At 44.8% G+C, this 19,282-nt stretch overlaps 1 protein-coding gene across 1 annotated transcript; it reads right to left on the bottom strand.

Moving 5' to 3' along the window:
- Nucleotides 1-636: 636 nt before the first annotated feature.
- Nucleotides 637-17,590, bottom strand: LOC134968737 (5-hydroxytryptamine receptor 3C-like). Its single transcript, XM_063944235.1, has 6 exons — nucleotides 17,492-17,590; nucleotides 10,921-11,030; nucleotides 7,514-7,686; nucleotides 2,098-2,258; nucleotides 966-1,030; nucleotides 637-793 (listed from the first exon to the last, which is right to left on the bottom strand). Exons 1-6 carry the CDS (start codon nucleotides 17,588-17,590, stop codon nucleotides 637-639), a joined length of 765 nt encoding a protein of 254 aa, XP_063800305.1.
- Between the last annotated feature and the right edge of the window lie 1,692 nt (nucleotides 17,591-19,282).

Below are 19,282 nucleotides of genomic sequence, written 5' to 3'. Positions count from 1 at the left end.
CCTGTAAACATCCCCTGTAAAAGGAGTGTTTTCTACACCTTTTTTGGAATCAGCATCCGCTGACCACTGTCGTAGCCACAGAGCCCTGTGGGCCAAGACCACCATAGCTGTAGTACGGCCATTGATGAGGCATAATACTTTAACGGCTTTGCTCATAATGTTAGCCACATCCTATATATGATGCAGTAGAGTAACGATCTCCTCCTGTGGCCCTGCCACAGGAGGAGATCATTACTCTACTGCATCATAGTCCAACCCACTCACTATATTTTCAGACCATTTTACCATGGCCCTAGAAATCCAGCCACAAGCAATAGTTGGCCTTTGAGCTACACCCACTGCAGTATAAATTGATTTGAGTGTAGTCTCAATTTTACGGTCGGCTGGATCTTTGAGAGAGATAGCCCCAGGTACAGGCAGTACAATTTTACATGACAGCCTGAACAAGGAAGTGTCCACTGATGGGGGATTTTCCCAAACGTTTCTGTCCTCTGCAGGAAAGGGAAAGGAATTCAATAACTGTTTTGGGGTAATGAATTTCTTGTCCAGGTTTACTCATGCCTCCTTAGTCAGGGAGATTAGCTCCTTTGAAACAGGCAAGGTGACAGAGGATTTTGGCTTTACATTAAAATACGATTAATTTTCTGGTTCTGCCTCCTTATCTTGTATGTTAAGGACCTCCCTAATGGCATAAATTAGGGCATCAACTCCAGGGGACAGGGAATTATCCTCGTCCACCTCCAGCTCTGCCTCATCCAACTCCAGTAAGTTAGTCTCAGAGTCAGACGAGTTCCTGTACAAGCATACGTTTATGAGAGACCACCAGAGGGGTTTGATTAGCCTGTCTGCGGTCTGCAGCCTTAACTAGGAAATCGTCCATAGACTGTTTTAAGGTCTGTCTTTCATGCTTAGCAGTAGCTAACTCAGTATTAATATTAGCAATCATTGTTTTAAATGATTCTAACCACTCAGGTTCATGCATAGCACTGGCCTGTGAAGGCAGAGAACACTGGGTACACAGTAAAGATCCCTGTGAGGAAGGTGTAAACTTAGTGTTACATGAGGGACACACAGTTTTTTCCCCAGACATTCTTACAGCAGATAACACAGAGTTAATAAGAATACAGTGTAAACAACACAGTTAGTGCACAGACACAGCAACCCTGCACAGCCCTGTATGGGGTGACACAGAGAGGATTGAGACCAGCACACAATACCACAGTCCAAGCAAAGATCTTCTAGATTTATTATACATAGATTTGTTTGCTGACTGGACAGTGGTGTAACTGCTGTATATATATATATATATATATATATATATATATACTGTATATATATATATATATATATATATATATATCCTATTAGACCCCCTGGTACCAGTACAGTGGTGGTTCAGTGGCCTTTGTGGAGGAGCAGCATCAACATGCAGCCTGTAGCAGCAGCAGAAAATGGTGCCTTCTGGCCACTGGTACTGCTCTCTGGGAAGCCCCGCCCCTTTCGCGGTGCACGGTCTCTATTATACTCGCTTGCACTGTGTGTAAAAAGCAGATTTGAGGTAAAAAACAGAGAGAACAATGGCACATAAAGCAGCTAAACCCAACTAAAGTCCTGGGTGCGATCGCAAAAAGTCCAGTTTGGGTGCCCAAATGGGTCACTTTTTGATAATTTCAGCTCATGGTCCCCCAGGGTAGTGAGCTGAAATGCTGATATCGTGCCCATCAGTTGAAACAATTGAATAGCTGCCAATGGGCGTGATAGGGGGTTGGAGGGAGTGGAAACAATTGAATTTCGCCCTTTGTGTGTTTTGGATTGCATGTAAGTCTCCCCCTTGTGAGTTCTGGTGCCATTTCACACAAGAGAGTGTATGGAGAGGGTGTGGGCTGTAGTTCATGCTGTAATACTACATACTAATACTGTATCTAAGTTACATTATTTTAGCTGTTTTTATCAATTTCAGAAGAAATATAAATCCAAAACAAACACTTCAAGGTGATTTCGCAAAAGCAACACATGATGACGAGTTAGAATCAAACCAAAATAAGTATTTTATATTTGCAAATACAATACTTTATATAATAATGTTTTACCTCTTACCTCAAAGTGAACTGTGCTGTAAACTTTTCCTCCAATGGTTGTAGAATCATTCACCACTACCATATTTAACAGGGACCAATCTCCCTTTGTGACATAAAATTCTAGGGTATTATCGAACACCTGCCATGAATCGGCTCTTGAAAACATGATAATATCTGAAGCTGGTAAAAATGGTAAAAAAAGAGAAATGAACAGACTTAAAAGACAACAAAGTCTCAGACAGTTACAGTTCAATGGATTACTGTACAAAGGCGACTACAAGTACTCACACAGACCTATGGAGCTATGGATTTGTGGGCCTAATTCAGACTGGATCACTGCGGTGGTAGCGATCGCAGTCTGAACCTCTTTGCGGAGTGCGCTCATGCAGCGGGTACACTGCTTGTGTGCACCCTGGGAGCCCAGTGTGATGCTAAAAGCATCTCAGGGCTGCGATCGCCTCTGCCTGATTGACAGGCAGAGGTGGTCGCGGGGTGGGAGGGGGCATGCCAATGGCGTTAGAACACATTTGGCGGGGCGCGATCTGGACAACGCAGGCATGCACGGATCGTTGCGGGGGCGGGCTGCAGCGGCTGACGTCACACGCAGCCGCTGCAACCCTGGAAGTGACGGGCAGCTGTCTGTCAGTGCAGTTAAGCTACACAGACAGGGAGCTACTCACTGGGTGCAAAAGCATCGCCACCGTGCGATGCTTTTAAATCCGCATGTCTGAGAAACTGATCGTAGATGTGCTAAATTCAGATCTGAATTGCCCCGTGTCCTGTATAACCTCTCCTTTCTCATTGCAGAGAGTGGAAGTAAAGACCTGACCACTACAGCAGGGATGCACAGGGGTGGTAGATTAGAGTGAGTTAGTTGGAGCTCTAGCCTCAGCCGCCCATTCATATAGCGTGTGGATCAGGGAAAGTCACGTGTGCACTAATAGATTCCTATTAGACAAATGCAGTGGTCCTATTAGACCATACAGAGGCTGTGCACAGGGCAAGGTTGGGAGGCCCCTGAATTTGCCACATCGTGGTTCAAGACGCCTTCCAGTATCCCTGACTACAAGCCCATGTTGAATCTATGCATATATTTTTTATATGATGAAAAGCTCTAAGGGGGATATGTATCTAAGATTGCAGAGAGATAAAGTGGAGAGAAATAAAGTACATGCCAACAGCTCCTGTCAGTTTACAGGCTGTGGCTGGGATATATTAAAGGAGAAATCGGTAAAAAACAAGTTTTCAGGGGTTTTATAGCATTTTCATATGTACTATAGCCTGGCCATTGGGTATTCAATGTGGAGGATAACGCCAGAAAATAGGCGGTACCCTATAGAAACCTTTGGGCTTCTTTCTGCAGTCTTCCTGAGAGGGATCCAATCAGATCCCTCCCAGCATCCCCCATGTACCTCTGTGTGGGGCGCCCTCCGCCGTAGCTCTGTGTGGGCAGCTGCAGGTATCCCTAGGTGAGGCAGAGATCACTGCCCTCTCACCCCTACCTCAGCAGCAGCTTAATGCTCCTCCTCCCCTTAGGCCGCATGACAGGAACATACACTTCCACTCCCACTGATTGACAGCAGCGGGTGTTAGTGCATATGAAATTAATATCAATGTGGTAAGTAGTGGGTACATCCAGTCCAGTGTTGCTTAAACATGAATACTGGATGAAATCTAGGAGCACCAGTGCATAGTAAGGTGTGGGTTGCAGTTTTTAAATATTCACATCAAAATTAAACTTGTGTCTAATATTAAACTATGGGGGGAATTCAATTGCCTGCAGTAATTTACTGCGGGCTAATTGATCCCCCGGGGCTATCCAATTAGCCGATGATTCAGCCCAATGCTGGCACTTATTACTGATTTTATGTTACCTGCCTGAGGCAGGCGGAAAAAAAATCCATGCTAAACAGACCCATTTTCGGGATTACGGCCGCGAAAACACATAGGTTCGTGAACTTATTACAGATTCTATGTGTTTACACCCGGAAGTAGATAAGTTTTCAGTAGAAAAAACCCCCAGGATTTAATTGAATAGCCCAAAGCTAAACATCGGGAAAACAATTGCAATAAAACACAATTTTTTTCTACAAAAAAAAATATCACGGCTAATTGAATTCCTCCTATGGGGTCAATCCAATTAGCTGCGAAGGGTGCGAAGTGCCGTTGTTGAGGCATGTAAATGCGAGCAATGGCACCCGATCTCGCACCCTTTGCATCCTGGATTCTGTCTGAATTCGCTCAAAATTGCTTGGACCTCTATGGGGTGGTGAGCACTTTTGTGCGAATTCGGGTTGCCATAAAGTGCGGCTGATGCTGCAATGACTCAGACCCGCAACATCATCACAGCTAATTGGATTGACCACTATGGGTGAAGTGTCAGATGTGTGCAAGAAATTACTTTTTCTGTACACAAATTTGCACGTAATATTTACTGTGACTGGGTAGAATACAACATCTTACACATAGGGAACTCATGCTAAACAATTGTGACAACATAGGGCTGCCAGTATCTTGAAAACAAGTACTTATGTGCCTGCAAGTGAGATGACTACATACTGTGGGAGGTTCAGGAACTGCCCATGTTACAGTAAGTGGATTTATGAGAGCCGATTATAAACTATCCATCACTTAGTGCGAATGCACACTTCCCCCCAATGCAAGGCAAACGCATAACATCGGGTGTACTACGAGTGGCCGACTGTCGGGTTCCCAGAGCCAAGCATACCGGCGCCGGGATCCTGACAGCCGGCAATGCCAGCAGTGGGGGGAGCGCAAAATAGACCCTTGCGGGCTCGCTGCATTCACCATGCTGCGGGTACGGTGGCGCGCTACACATGCCACGCTATTGATTCTTCCTCCAGGGGTGTCGTGGACACCCCAAGAGGTAGAACAGTTGTCGGTATCCTGGCAGTCGGGATCCTGACAGCCAGTATATCGAGTACCACCCCATAACATCAAACCCACCTAGACTTGAATAAGAGGAATGGAAGGTCAGCTTTATTTATCAACTATTTAGTCATTAACTTATTTTTATTCATTAATTATTTATTTAAACTAGTAAACTATTTAAAATACCTATTTAAGATCTCTAACTAGAATGATTATATATATATATATATATATATATATATATATAGCCACCTTGCTGCCCCGGCACTCCCAGTATCCACTGCGGGATATGTCCTGCTCCGGTGCCTTCCTCCACAGAGGGCTTTGCTGGGGGCCCCCGAAAATATTTCAACCAAAGAAAAGGCGGCACTCGGAGACTGTGAAAATCATCAACGTTTCGGGGACCAGTTCCCCTTCTTCAGGATGAACTGGTCCCCGAAACGTTGATGATTTCTTTTTGCACCAATATATGATTATTTTCACAGTCTCCGAGTGCCGCCTTTTCTTTGGTTGATATATAACTAAGATAACTAAAGAGGAAGGAAGAAAGACAGAACATCAAACCCATAATAAAAGTATGGTGGCATAGAAAGCACAGCCCCACAATGCAAGATCCCCACTGCTTTCCCACACTGGTCATCTAATGAGAGACGGACAGTCAGCCAGTAACCCAGCTCAAGGTATCCACCTCCCACCCCAATGACACAACAACCTGAGGCCCACCGGGTCCGATGGTGCCACTGACCCTGGTAGGAAAGAATCAGTCTAAGACATGTATTGGAGGGGAGAGCACCTTAAGCTCACAAGACAGATGGCAACTGCAACTGTTCTTTCTCGCCACAATAAAGCTGACACTAACTGCAAAAATGGTGGAACAAGAAAGAGAGAGTGGGAAATATCCAGCAGGAAAAATCCCTAATATGGCTGCTCCCAGCCACCCTACATGGCTCTTAAACCCCACCTCCTCCCTCCTTATCCATAGGCTAACTTCACCTCACCCCAATCAAAACCCAGCCTCCTGTCCAAACATTAACTCTTCCTTGCCTGAAGATATGCAATCCCAGCCTCGGGTGTTTAATCCAATCTGTGTATATGGAATGCACTCTGTCTCCCAAATATGCAGGTGCTGGACAGAGGAGTCTCTCCCCTGGGTACTGCATACCATTCAACTGTACCTTTTTAGCAGGTACAGTACCTTTTTTTATGGTCTGTACCTGCCAAAAAGGTCTTTGTACCGATTTTTGACTCTCCAAATTAACATTGAAAATATAGGAAAGGGTGTGTGACCGTGCCCCCTTTTCTAATTTGTACCAGTTTTCATGTGTAAAATGTTGGAGGGTATAGTACTGTGATGCAGACAAGTCTTGTCTCATAAATGGGTATTCCCATGAGTGCATCTTTAATTGAATACATCCAGGGCACAAAAGATCCAACTTCATAAGCCATATTTCAACAGCATTTTAATGTGTTTAAGAAACTGAACACTATGACGTACCTCCCAACTGTCCCGATTTTCGCAGGACAATCCAATTTTTTTGGGACTTGCCCGCTGTCCCACCTGCGGGCCGCAGTGTCCTGCGGTGGGTGGGTGGGTGGGGGGCAGTTGGGAGGCTAGCAGAGCAGTGGTGAATAGATGCTGTGCACATGCGCACAGCGGCTATTCACAGAAGACAGAGGGGCTGGGGGCATGGCCAGAAGCTCACAGAGTGCTGCCCATGCCCCTAAGTGATGAAATCGGGAGGCGTGGCTCTCGGACACATGACCGGCTAAGCCACGCCCCCTTTTGGCCATGCAAGAGGCCCGGCTTCCCCTTTCCCGATGTTGGGAGGTATGCTATGAAATGTCTGCATAGAGTAGTGTTTATGAACATTGGTATACAAATAATTATATGCAATAATTTGCTGCATTGGGTATGATACAGAAGATAGACTTTTAAATGATAAGCAGTCATTAGGTCTATAACATAGGGTCGACAGTCAAAAGGTCGACAGGGGCTAAAGGACGACAGTGAAAAATTCGACAAGTTCAAAAAGTCAACAGCCAAAAGATTGACAGAGTGAAAAGGTCTTCACAAAAATTATCATTTTTGGTGGTAATTTGTGTTTTTAATTTTTTTTTTACCCAAATGTTTTAAAATGCATCCGCTCGCAGGCTCGCTTCGTTCACCCCGCTTCTGTCTCGGTGGCTCGCTCAGCTTTGCTCGCAACAAGGATACTAAAGGTAATAGTTTGGGACATAGTAAATGCAGCAAAAGTTGTAAAACCATGGCCGACCATGTGTGTCAACCCATTTTCATGTCGACTTTTGACCATTGACCCTATGGTGTCGACCTATTGGCAGTCATCCTTTTAACTGTCTATCAACCACTTCCCGCTGCTTCTCATAAAAAAATTCCTGATCTTTTCTACACTGTACAACGAAATGATAGTTTCAAATTGGTTGCTACGAGTTAGAACACCTTTCTTATCTAAAGTTAACTGTACAAAAGCACCCATAAATGTAAATTTCTATATACCTTGGCCTAACTCTAGGAATACACATACCTGGGTAGTTATATGAACCAAAAGTCAGTTTGCATGTTTGGGTGTCAAAAGGGAACATGAAGATGTTTAGTGCACAGGAACTAACAATTTGCATTGGTACTGAATATATGACTTCTCCAGTGGAATCAAGATTGTAGTAAGCAATAACAGGTGGCTTATTGTTGTTATCAGTCCTGTATGAATAAAATAGATATATTGCAGCAAAATTAATCTCAAAACATTTAAAATTATTGTAACAGAGACGTCAGTCACTTAAAACTATACATATACACTTCACAATGCATAAAGGTGTACAAAATGACATCTGTATCTGGTAAATGCATTAATTTCCAGACTTGGTGATATCATACCTCACAATTTTCCAAGGGAAAACATGGGTCAAAATCTGTCACACCGACTTTTCAGCACGGGTCTCCAGGAGGGACCAGGGGAGGGCACAGCCAAGCAAGCGGTATGGAGTGTTGCAATCTGATTAAGTCACCTTTGCCTAAATTGTACAACTCAGCATGAATAACTTCATCAAGTCACCCAGGCCACCCACTCTTGAAGTGGGTTGTCGGTGGGTAGGATAGGAAGATTCCAGGAGACTCGCCAACTTTTCCACAGTGAATTTAGATTAATGTGAAATATATCCCCACTTCCACAGCTCAAAATCATTAATTGGCTGGTGAGAAAAATGGAACTTATTTGTGTGTTTGTGTGTTAGAGAATATGGGGGATTATTCAGAGTTGTTAGCAAACCCAAAAAGTTAGCAATTGGGCAAAACCATGGGGGTCATTCAGCGGGCACAACGGGCGATAAGGTCCAAACTGCGCATGCGTATGCACCGCAATGCACAGGTGCGTTGGACAGCTACAACGGGCATCAGCGGTCAGCGATGGGATGGTGCGAAGGATCCATTCGCACAGGCGTACGCAAGGTTATTGACAGGAAGAGGCCATTTGTGGGTGGCAACTGACCGTTTACAGGGAGTGTCTGGAAAAACACAGGCGGGCTCAAACGTTTTCAGGGAGGGAGTCTGATGTCAGCTCTGGCCCCGATCAGCAGGATTCAATCGCACTGGAAGAGTCAGTCCTGGGCTGCACAGAGACTGCACACACTGATTTTTAGCAGCTAACACATAGGAACGCACACTTGCACAGCGAAAATACACTCCCCCTGTAGGCAGCGACTATCTGATCGCAGGACAGCAAAAAACGCAGCCCAGCGATCAGATCTGAATTACCATCCATGTGCAGTGCAGGTGGGGCAGATATAACATGTGCAGAGAGAGAAAGAGTTGGGTGGGGTGTGTTCAAACTGAAATATAAATTGCTGTGTAAAAATAAAGCAGCCAGTATTTACCCTGCACAGAAACAATATAACCCACCAAAATCTAACTTTTTTGGTCTGCTAACAAACCTGAATAACTCCCTTAGACTGTAAGCTCATATGGGATTGATATGGATGATTATTTTTTCTTTATACAGTGCTGCACAATAATGTTGCATGGCACCATATGAATAAACAGTAATAATAATATTAGTATTTAGTATGGAAAGGAAATTGTGCAATGTGTTTGCCTTTCTTTAACCTGTTAGCGGCCATGCCAGAGGAGGAGAGATTGACCCAGCTGTCCCCTATAACTCTGCATAATAGCTTTATGACAATAATAATCTATATCTGTCTGCCATATCTTTTGATTAAGGGCCTGATTCAAATTTGTATGCAAACCCCAATGGTTTCCTAACTGTACATATCCGATGGTTTGGGGTCTGTGCATGTGCAGGACTGGATAGTTGTCTTTGGGGGTGATTCAGATCTGATCGCTGCAGTGCGTTTTCACACAGCGGGCAAATAGGTCTTAACAGCGCATACGTATGTACCGCAATGCGCACGCGCTTCGGACAACAACAGCAGATATTGCCAGTCAGCGACGGAATGGTGCCAAAAATCCGATCGCACGGGCGTTCGCAAAGGTGATTGACAGGAAGAGGCTATTTGTGGCAACTAAGCGTTTATTGGGAGTGTCAGGGAAAACGCAGGCGTGCCCAAGCGTTTTCAGGGAGGTTGTCTGACATCAGCTCTGGCCCTGATCAGCCTGTTCTCATCGCAATGTAGGAGTAAGTCTTGGGCTGCGCACAGACTGCACACACTGGATTTTTCGCAGCTCAGCATACACATGCGATTGCACACTTGCACTGGGAATTTACACTCCCCCTGGAGATGGCGACTATCTGATCGCAGGACAGCAAAATTATCAGCCCAGCAAACAGGTCTGAATTACCCCTTAGTGACTCAATGACCAGTCTGACTTGGATGCAATAAATAGAAAAACACTAGTTTGTTTGCTATATTAGTCACAAGCTTTGACTTTGAGACGGATAAGTCATCACATGACAGAACCGAATTCATGTATGTTGTCTGATATATCCATAAAACCAGACAAATATATAGTAAAACCAAGTGGGGAAAGTTGAAAGTAACCTAGGTAATGTGGACAGATGACAACACTGCTGGCAATTCAAAAACTCCAAGAGGTAATTGGCTTCATCAACTTATCTAGGTATGTATGTATGTAAAGTATGTACGTATGTATGTATGTATGTATGTATGTATGAGTGTGCTTGTCATTAAAATGAGTAACGACTATTACATACCCTCCAACATTTTACACATAAAAACCGACACAAATTAGAAAAGGGGGCGTGACCCACGTCCCTTTGCCTATACTTTAATTGGAGGTGTGGAGAGCCAAAAATCGGTACAGACCATAAAAAAAAGGTACTGTACCTATTAAAAAGGTACAGTTGGAGGGTATGCTATTAAAACCACTAAAAGCACTGTGTTTCCTCTATTCAGACCATATAATGTGAAAATATGTCTTCATGTCAATGGCACTAACTTGAGAGGTCTATATTTATTATCAAAGTAAATGGTAATAATGAAAATGACAGGAGACTTTAGCTACCTGTAAAAGTGTTTTCATTGTACAGTATGTGTACTATTTTCATCATTTTATGAATACTATTACAGTATAAAGTTGAACTAATTTTAAAGTTATAGATTGTAGAGGGAACAAGTTTCATGGAGCCATGACATTGAGACAATTGAGTCCAATTTTTTTTTAAATCAAGACTTAGGTGGCCTTATATACTTTAACACCAGCAGGTGTATGTCTCCACATACAAGCCATAAGGGTAAATTTACTAAGCTTCTAAAACAGACAAGTGGATGTGTTGCCCGTAGCAACCAATCAGATACTGCCTATCATTTTCTAGGATGCAATATAGACATTATAGCTAAATTCTGATTGGTTGCTATGGGCAACAATTCCAGTGTTCATTTCTAGAAGCTTTTTTGGACTCTCAAAGGTAGATCTTGAGAACAAAAGGACTCAGTTCACATGCCGCATATTTAGACTTACATCTCGTTGATATACAGGTCTGGTTTCCAAAAGTTATCACCTGTCAGAAACACGCTCTTAATAGAACAATATGATTCTGGGTCCCAATTTATAAATTCATTTTTCCATTCCTGTAATTGAAAAATAGAATTTTGTATTATAATTAATTACCATTGTTTTTTTTAGAGTTCTATGCAGCAGAAAACATAGGAGACAAAAGGGGTCTATTTACTAAGCCTTGGATAAAGATAAAGTGGATGGAGATAAAGTACAAGCCAATCGGTTCCTAACTACCACGTCAGAGGCTGTGTTTGAAAAATGACAGTTAGGAGCTGGTTGGTTGGTTGGGACTTTATTTAAGGTGCATACACACGGAGAGATTTTGGCTATGAGAGATTTTGACTAACTTTTCCCTTGAACTGGCAGTAGGAGATTTTGACTAACTTTACCAGAGATTTTGTCTAACTATGCAAGAGATTTTGGCTATGGGAGATTTTGACTATCTCATTTAAATAAGGGGATGAGTGTCATATATAGGATGAATTTACAGGGTGGCTGGTATTTAAATAGCTAAAAGTTAAAAAAAAAATTTTGCGTGGGGTCCCCCCTCCTATGCAAAACCAGCCTCGGGCTCTTTGAGCCAGTCCTGGTTGTTAAAATACAGAGGAAAAAATGAGTAGGGTTCCCCCATATTTAGACAACCAGCACCGGGCTCTGCGTCCGGTCCTGGTTTAAAAAATACGGGGGACAAAAGACATAGGGGTCCCCCGTATTTTTAAAACCAGCACCGGGCTCCACTAGCCAGGGAGATAATGCCACAGCCGGGGGACACTTTTATATTGGTCCCTGCGGCCGTGCCATTACCCCCCCAACTAGTCACCCCTGGCCGGGGTACACTGGAGTGAGGACCCCTTAAATCAAGGGGTCCCCCCCTCCAGCCACCCAAGGGCCAGGGGTGAAGCCCGAGGCTGTCCCCCCCATCCGTGGGCCGGTGGATGGGAGGCTGATAGCCTTTCAATAGTAATATTGTTCTTTACAGGAGGCCTATAGGTCCCAGCAAGCCTGCCCCAGCATGCTGGCACTTGGAGAACCACAAGTGCCAGCATGCCCGGACATAAAGGGCCCGCTGGCACCTGTAGTCCACCTGTAAAGAAAATATAAAAAAAAAAAACACAACACATTCTTTTAAAAATCCTTTATTAAACTGGGTCTTCACCTGGGGGCGGCGGCCTTTAAGCTCTTTTGCATGGCCGCCGCCTTCCCAGGGCTTCCGGCGTCTTCACCTGGGGGGCGCCACCTCCTCAGGGCTTCTGGGGTCTTGCTCCGGCGTCTTCACCTGGTGGGCGGCGGCTGCTAAGCTCTTTTGCATAGCCGCCGCCCATCCAGGACTTCCACGGCGTCTTCAGGAGCTCTTCTCCGCTCCTCCTCCGCCGTCGGACTGACAGCCGCTGCCTCGCGCTGACTTATATAAGTCAGCGGGAGGGGGCGGGGCGATGACGCGGCGAGCCGTGATTGGCTCGCGGCGGCCATCTTGAATTTCAAAAATGACGCTGAGGCGCCATTTTTGAAACTGGTACCGCTCCGCTGCCAAACTCTGCAAGAGAAAGGTAAATTTCCGCCGCCCGCACCGCCACCCGCACCGCCGCCGCCCACACCGCCACCCGCCGCCGCCCGCACCGCCGCCGCAACCCGCCGCCGCCCGCACCGCCGCCACAACCCGCCGCCGCCCGCACCACCGCCGCCTGCAACATCGCTATCGCTGGGAAAAATCGCTGGCCTCTAGCGATTTTAACTAACTTTACCAGCGACATAGCCAAAATTGACTTGCCGGCACTGACTATTTTTCCCAGCGATAGCGACTTAGCGGGGACGCGCATCGCTATCGCTGCCTGTATACACACGGAGCGATCTGCACTAACTTTCTGAGCGATTTTGACTATATAGTCAAAATCGCTCAGTTATATCGCTCCGTGTGTATGCACCTTAACGTCCACTTTGTCTCCATTCAAGGCTTAGTAAATAGACCCCAAAGTATAGGAGTAAGTTGCAACTCTAACACTGAAACTGTATAATATTCTTCTATTTTTTTTATATAGTCTGTTTTTATTGAAAACAGTGAAAAAGTGAAAAGGTACACACCGCTTCAGCATTGGTAAAACAAACATTGGACCAACAGATACAGAAGAGAAATGAATATACATTCTTTACAGGCAATGTCACTAAATCTTACGTAATACTGCGAGTCAAAGCTCCATTAGTCCATCAAAAAAGGAAAATTGAGACTCAATATCAGGTCTGGTCGAAACAGTGCATATTCCAATATAAAGAACAACTTAATTAAGAGATAGAGGGCCATATGCAATTGTGGTCGAATTGCCGCAAATGTCGAAAAATGGGGCATTTTCGACAAAAAAAAACTGATTCGACAATGCAATACAGTACTTTTCGACAAAAAAATGGCCGTTTCAGATTCGACTTTTTGCAATTCGACATTTGTCAAATTCGACATGTCTGCAATGGTAAAAATGCGGCTTTTCGACAAAAGTATATTCAATTGAAGAATGTCGATTCGACAACAGTGCTTTTCGACAGTCATTTCGTCAATTTCAGTCCACCTCATTTTGCTGGCGTGATCTAATAAAAATTTTTAAAACATGTTTTTTTTGTGTTTTTTTATATTGCTAATAGCATATCTATTTATATTAGAAGGGATTATCTACTTGGTTTGTCTATTTAGGAGCCACAAGTATTATTTAATAGATTTTTTAAAAGGATATATATATATTTTTTTTACTGACTAAAATAATATGGAGAGATCAGAGCATGTTTTTCAGTGGGAAGGGTTGGGAAGGGGTTAAAAATCATGAAAAAAATTGCGTGGGGTCCCCCCTCCTAAGCATAACCAGCCTCGGGCTCTTTGAGCCGGTCCTGGTTGTAAAAATACGGGGAAAAAATGACAGGGGATCCCCGTATTTTAACAACCAGCACCGGGCTCTGCATCCGGTCCTGGTGCAAAAAATACAGGGGACAAAACACGTAGGGGTCCCCCGTATTTTTCACACCAGCACCGGGCTCCACTAGCTAGAGAGATAATGCCACAGTGGGGGGACACTTTTATACTGGTCCCTGCGGCCGTGGCATTAAATCCCCAACTAGTCACCCCTGGCCGGGGTATCCTGGAGGAGTGGGGACCCCTTAAATCAAGGGGTCCCCCCCTCCGGCCACCCAAGGGCCAGGGGAGAAGCCCAAGGCTATCCCTCCCATCCAAGGGTGGCGGATGGGAGGCTGATAGCCAAGTGTAAAAAAAAAAGAATATTGTTTTTTGTAGCAGAACTATAAGTCCCAGCAAGCCTCCCCCGCAAGCTGGTACTTGGAGAACCACAAGTACCAGCATGCGGGGGGGGGGAACGGGCCCGCTGGTACCTGTAGTTCTACTGCAAAAAAATACCCAAATAAAAACAGTACACACACGCCGTGATAGTATAATTTTATTACATACATGCACACCGACACACATACTTACCTATGTTGACACGAAGCAGTCAGTCCTCTTCACCAGTAGAATCCACGGGTTACCTGTAAATAAAATTATATTTACAAAAATCCTGTGTAGATCTGTCCTCTTCTGCTTGAAATCCACGTACTTGGCAAAATAATAAAACGCAAAACCCGATCCACGCACTGAAAGGGGTCCCATGTTTACACATGGGACCCCTTTCCCCGACTGGCGGGACCCCCTGTGACTGCTGTCAAAGAGGGTCCCTTCAGCCAATCAGGGAGCGCCACGTCGTGGCACTCTCCTGATTGGCTGTGCGCGTCTGAGCTGTCAGGCGGCGCATAGCACATAGGCGCTCCATTATTTTCAATGGTGGGAACTTTGCGGTCAGCGGTTGACCACGAGTAACCTCAACTGCTGATGCAAAGTTCCCACCATAGGATACAATGGAGCGCCTATGTGCTACATTGTCTCGAGTGCGCCGCCTGACAGCACAGACGCGCACAGCCAATCAGGAGAGTGCCACGACATGGCGCTCCCTGACTGGCTGAAGGGACCCTCTTTGACAGCAGTCATGGGGGGTCCCACCAGTCGGGGAAAGGGGTCCCATGTGTAAACATGGGACCCCTTTCAGTGCGTGGATCGGGTTTTGCATTTTATTATTTTGCCAAGTACGTGGATTACAAGCAGAAGAGGACAGATCTACACAGGATTTTTGTGAGTATAATTTTATTTACAGGTAACCCGTGGATTCTACTGGTGAAGAGGACCGAGCCTCGCGTCAACATAGGTAAGTATGTGTGTGTCGGTGTGCATGTATGTAATAAAGTTATACTATCACGGTGTGTGTGTACTGGTTTTATTTGGGTATTTTTTTTGCAGTAGAACTACAGGTACCATCGGGCCCGTTTCCCCCCGCATGCTGGTACTTGTGGTTCTCCAAGTACCAGCTTGCGGGGGAGGCTTGCTGGGACGTGTAGTTCTGCTACAAAAAACAATATTCTTTTTTCTGACACTTGGCTATCAGCCTCACATCCGCCGCCCTTGGATGGAGGGACAGCCTCTGGCTTCTCCCCTGGCCCTTGGGTGGCTGTAGGGGGGACCCCTTGATTTAAGGGGTCCCCACTACTCCAGGGTACCCCTGCCAGGGGTGACTAGTTGGGGATTTAATGCCACGGCCGCAGGGACCGGTATAAAAGTGTCTCCCGGCTGTGGCATTATCTCTCTAGCTAGTGGAGCCCGGTGCTGGTGTGAAAAATACGGGGGACCCTTACGTGTTTTGTCCCCTGTATTTTTTGCACCAGGACCGGACGCAGAGCCTGGTGCTGGTTGTTAAAATATGGGGATCCCCTGTCATTTCCCCCCCCCCCGTATTTTTACAACCAGGACCGGCTCAAAGAGCCCGAGGCTGGTTATGTTTCGGAGGAGGGACCACACGCATTTTTTTTCAGGGTCATTTAAACACTTTTGTGCCATCAATGAAGTCGAATCCAGGACGACGCACACTATCGTCAATTGGTCTGTTTTTCGACAGCGGGACTGTCAAATCCGTTTTTTATGAATATGTCGAATTCGGGTCCCAGCGGGAGGGTGTCTGCCTGTCGAATTGTGTCGAATTAAAAAACGGTCGAATTCCAGCCGGAATTCGACTGCAATTGCATATACCCCAAAGAAGGGGGACTCAAGTATATGGGAGGGTAAAAGGCGTTAAAAAGAGTAAGGGGAAAGAAAGGAAAGATCAGGGTAGAGAAGTCAAATCTGTATCAAGGTGTCCTATTCAGAGCACATCCCATCAACAATTGTGGAGAAGAGACAAGAAACAAGAGAACCCACTCTCTTCTACTGCATTAAAAATATATAGTCTTTGTATAAGGCTGAGGTTTTATAGGTCAGCCAGGGAAGCCATATAGAATTAAAGTCAACAGTCTTGTCTCTAGAAGCTAAAAATGTTTCCTCCATTGTCATATAATAATCTATCCTAGAGAACCAAGTTTTGCGAGTAGGGGGAGTGGTAGATCTCCACAGAGTCGGTATCGTCACTCTGGCTGCATTACACAGATGTCACTGTAATGAAGATTTATAGTCCGATAAGGCCACGGAGGAGTGATTCAACAACCAAAAGGCTGGGGTGGAGGGGACGTTAGTATGGAGAATATCCTGGGAAGTAGTTATAACATCATTCCAGTAAGAGGTTAACAGGGGACAACTCCACCAGATGTGCAATAATGTACCTAAAGCTTTACAACATCTCCAACAGTTGGCAGAAGCTGAGGGAGAGATGGTATGTAAAAGGGTGGGGTGTCTATACCACCGCATTAGGATTTTGTATTGTGTTTCTCTGATCTGGATACAGACAGAGCAATTTTGTGTTTTGAGAAAAATAGCCTCCCATTCCCTGTCGGAGAACTTCAGACCTAAATCCCTCTCCCACTTTGAAGTGAAAGATGGAAGGGTGAGGGTATCGGGCATTAGTAATAGTTTGTATAGGACAGAAATCGTGTGTGTGGGGTTAAGCAGAGCAACGCATAGTCTTTCAAATTTTGTTAATTCTCTAGCAACTCGTGGAAGTCTATTATCCGAATTTAGGTAGTGTCTAACCTGAAGCTATTTCCAGAAATCGGTTTGGGGGATGTTCCATTTAGTTCGAATATCCGCAAACTGTTTAACTCCAGATTTTTGTACTAGTTGTCCCACCCTAATAAGTCCCTCTAGAGCCCATGTACGAAAGTGAGAGAGAGAAATACCCGGTGCGAAGTCTGAGTTACCTAAGAAAGAGGTTAAGGGGCAAAAGTCCGAGGAAATATATGGACAGCGACGTATACTTTTCCAGAAGGATAATGAGGGGGAGATAGTAGGATGAGAAATAACTAGTTTGGGCACAGTAGGAAGCCATGGAAAGATTTCAGGGTATTGTCGTGTATAAAGACCCTCCAAACCCATCCACTGCTTGTCGTCCTGACTCCTGGTCCAGTCCAAAATTCTGTTGAGTAGAATCGCATTATAATAAGTCCTAATATCTGGTAGTTGAAACCCCCCTCGTGTAGCTGACCTCATCATAACGGATTTACTTATTCTCGGTCTCTTATGGGACCATACGAACTGTCGTATAAGGAGCTGAATGGATCTGAACCAAGAGTCCATAATCTGTATTGGCAGCACCTGAAGAGTGTAGAGTAATTTAGGCAAAGTGTTCATCTTAACTACGCCCACCCTACCGAGCCAGGACAGATGCCGTAGATACCATCTACAGTAATCATTTCTCACTGCCCGAAGGAGTGGGAGAAAATTTAAAGATAGCAAGCGTGATAAGTCCTGTGGCAGTTGGACTCCTAAATACGTGATATGGGAGGATTTCCAAAGGAATGGAAATGAGTGTTTCAGAGTAGTTATTGTAGAGGGTGTTGCAGAGATGTTCAGGGCGCTGGACTTGGAAGCATTTACCTTAAAGTTAGAAAGGGCACTAAATGTATCTAGTTCTCTCATAAGGTGAGGTAGGGAATGTAAGGGACATGTAATCAAAGCTAGAATGCCGTCGGCAAATAGCGCTAGTTTATATTCCCCTTCTCCCAAATGTAGGCCCTCTATATACTTGTTGGCCCTGATAGCCCTGGTCAACGCTTCTATACAGAGGATGAAAATTATAGGAGATAGAGGACACCCCTGCCTAGTCCCATTACTAATTAAAAATGATTCCGAAAGCGAGCCATTGATACGGACTCGCGCTGACGGTGATGTGTAAAGAGCCATAATCCTGCTCAACGCCCGTGGACCAAGTCCGATATGCTCCAGAACCGACCTCAGAAAACTCCAACTAACTCTGTCAAAAGCCTTCTCGGCATCCATTGACAGAAGAACGGCAGGGATCCGAGAGGGGGTCTTTGTCCGGAGAAGATTTAGTCAAATTATATAGCTGTTCGTAGTATTTTTTAAAACAATCTGCTATTTTGGGAGTTTTGAAACAGTGGGCACCACTATCATTTTCATAGTATTAATAAACAGGGATGATCGTTGAGCTCTAAGAGCTTGTGCTAAAAGGCGTCCTGGTTTGTTGCCCCATTGGTAAAACTTGGCCCTACACTTACGCATGGAAAGTTGGGTGCTCACGTTGAGGAGCTTATTTAAATTTATCCGCGCTTCTGTTAACTCGCTAAATTCCTCCTTAGACAAGGATGATTTATGTAACATCTCTAACGAATTAATTTGTTGTAGTAGCTTGTTAATTTGGGCAGATTTCTGTTTTTTCCTTAAGGAACCCAGCTGAATAAGTTTACCTCTCAGAGTACATTTATGCGCTTCCCAGATAATTATTTTGGAGACCTTATCGGTAACATTATTCTCAAAGTAATCAGTAAGTGCTAAGTTAAGTTCATCTTTACAATAGGTGTCGTGTAGAAGAGTTTCATTAAGACGCCATGTCCATGGGCCTAGTGAATGTGAGGGTACTAAAAGCACCATAGAAACCGGGGCGTGGTCGGACCAGGTTATCGAACCAATAGCTGTGTCGGCTAATAGATGCAGATGTCTGTGACTCACAAATAGATAGTCCAGGCGAGAATAAACTCGATGTGTGTTAGAGTAAAATGAGTAGTTTCTACCAGTTGGGTTCATAACCCTCCAGGAGTCTACGACCTGTAAGTCATGAAAAATCTTTTTGACCTTGCGGTGTTTAAGCTTAGAGAAATTAGGGGAGCCTGAGGAGGTGTCAAGGGACGGGTCCATGGACCAATTCAGATCACCCCCAGAACAACCAATCCTGTTGCAGTAGAGTCTAGGTGCAAGAGATGAGATTTAAAGAAGGACAACTGACCTTGATTGGGTGCATACAATACAATAAACCTGAGTAAATATCTTACAGTTTACCACGAGTATTCTCCCCGGTACCGGTCT

Source organism: Pseudophryne corroboree, chromosome 11 (assembly GCF_028390025.1).
Source record: "Pseudophryne corroboree isolate aPseCor3 chromosome 11, aPseCor3.hap2, whole genome shotgun sequence".
NCBI classification, from domain to species: domain Eukaryota; kingdom Metazoa; phylum Chordata; class Amphibia; order Anura; family Myobatrachidae; genus Pseudophryne; species Pseudophryne corroboree.
The sequence above is the reverse complement of the archived record's forward strand: the minus strand, read 5'-3'. Positions and strand labels throughout refer to the sequence as shown.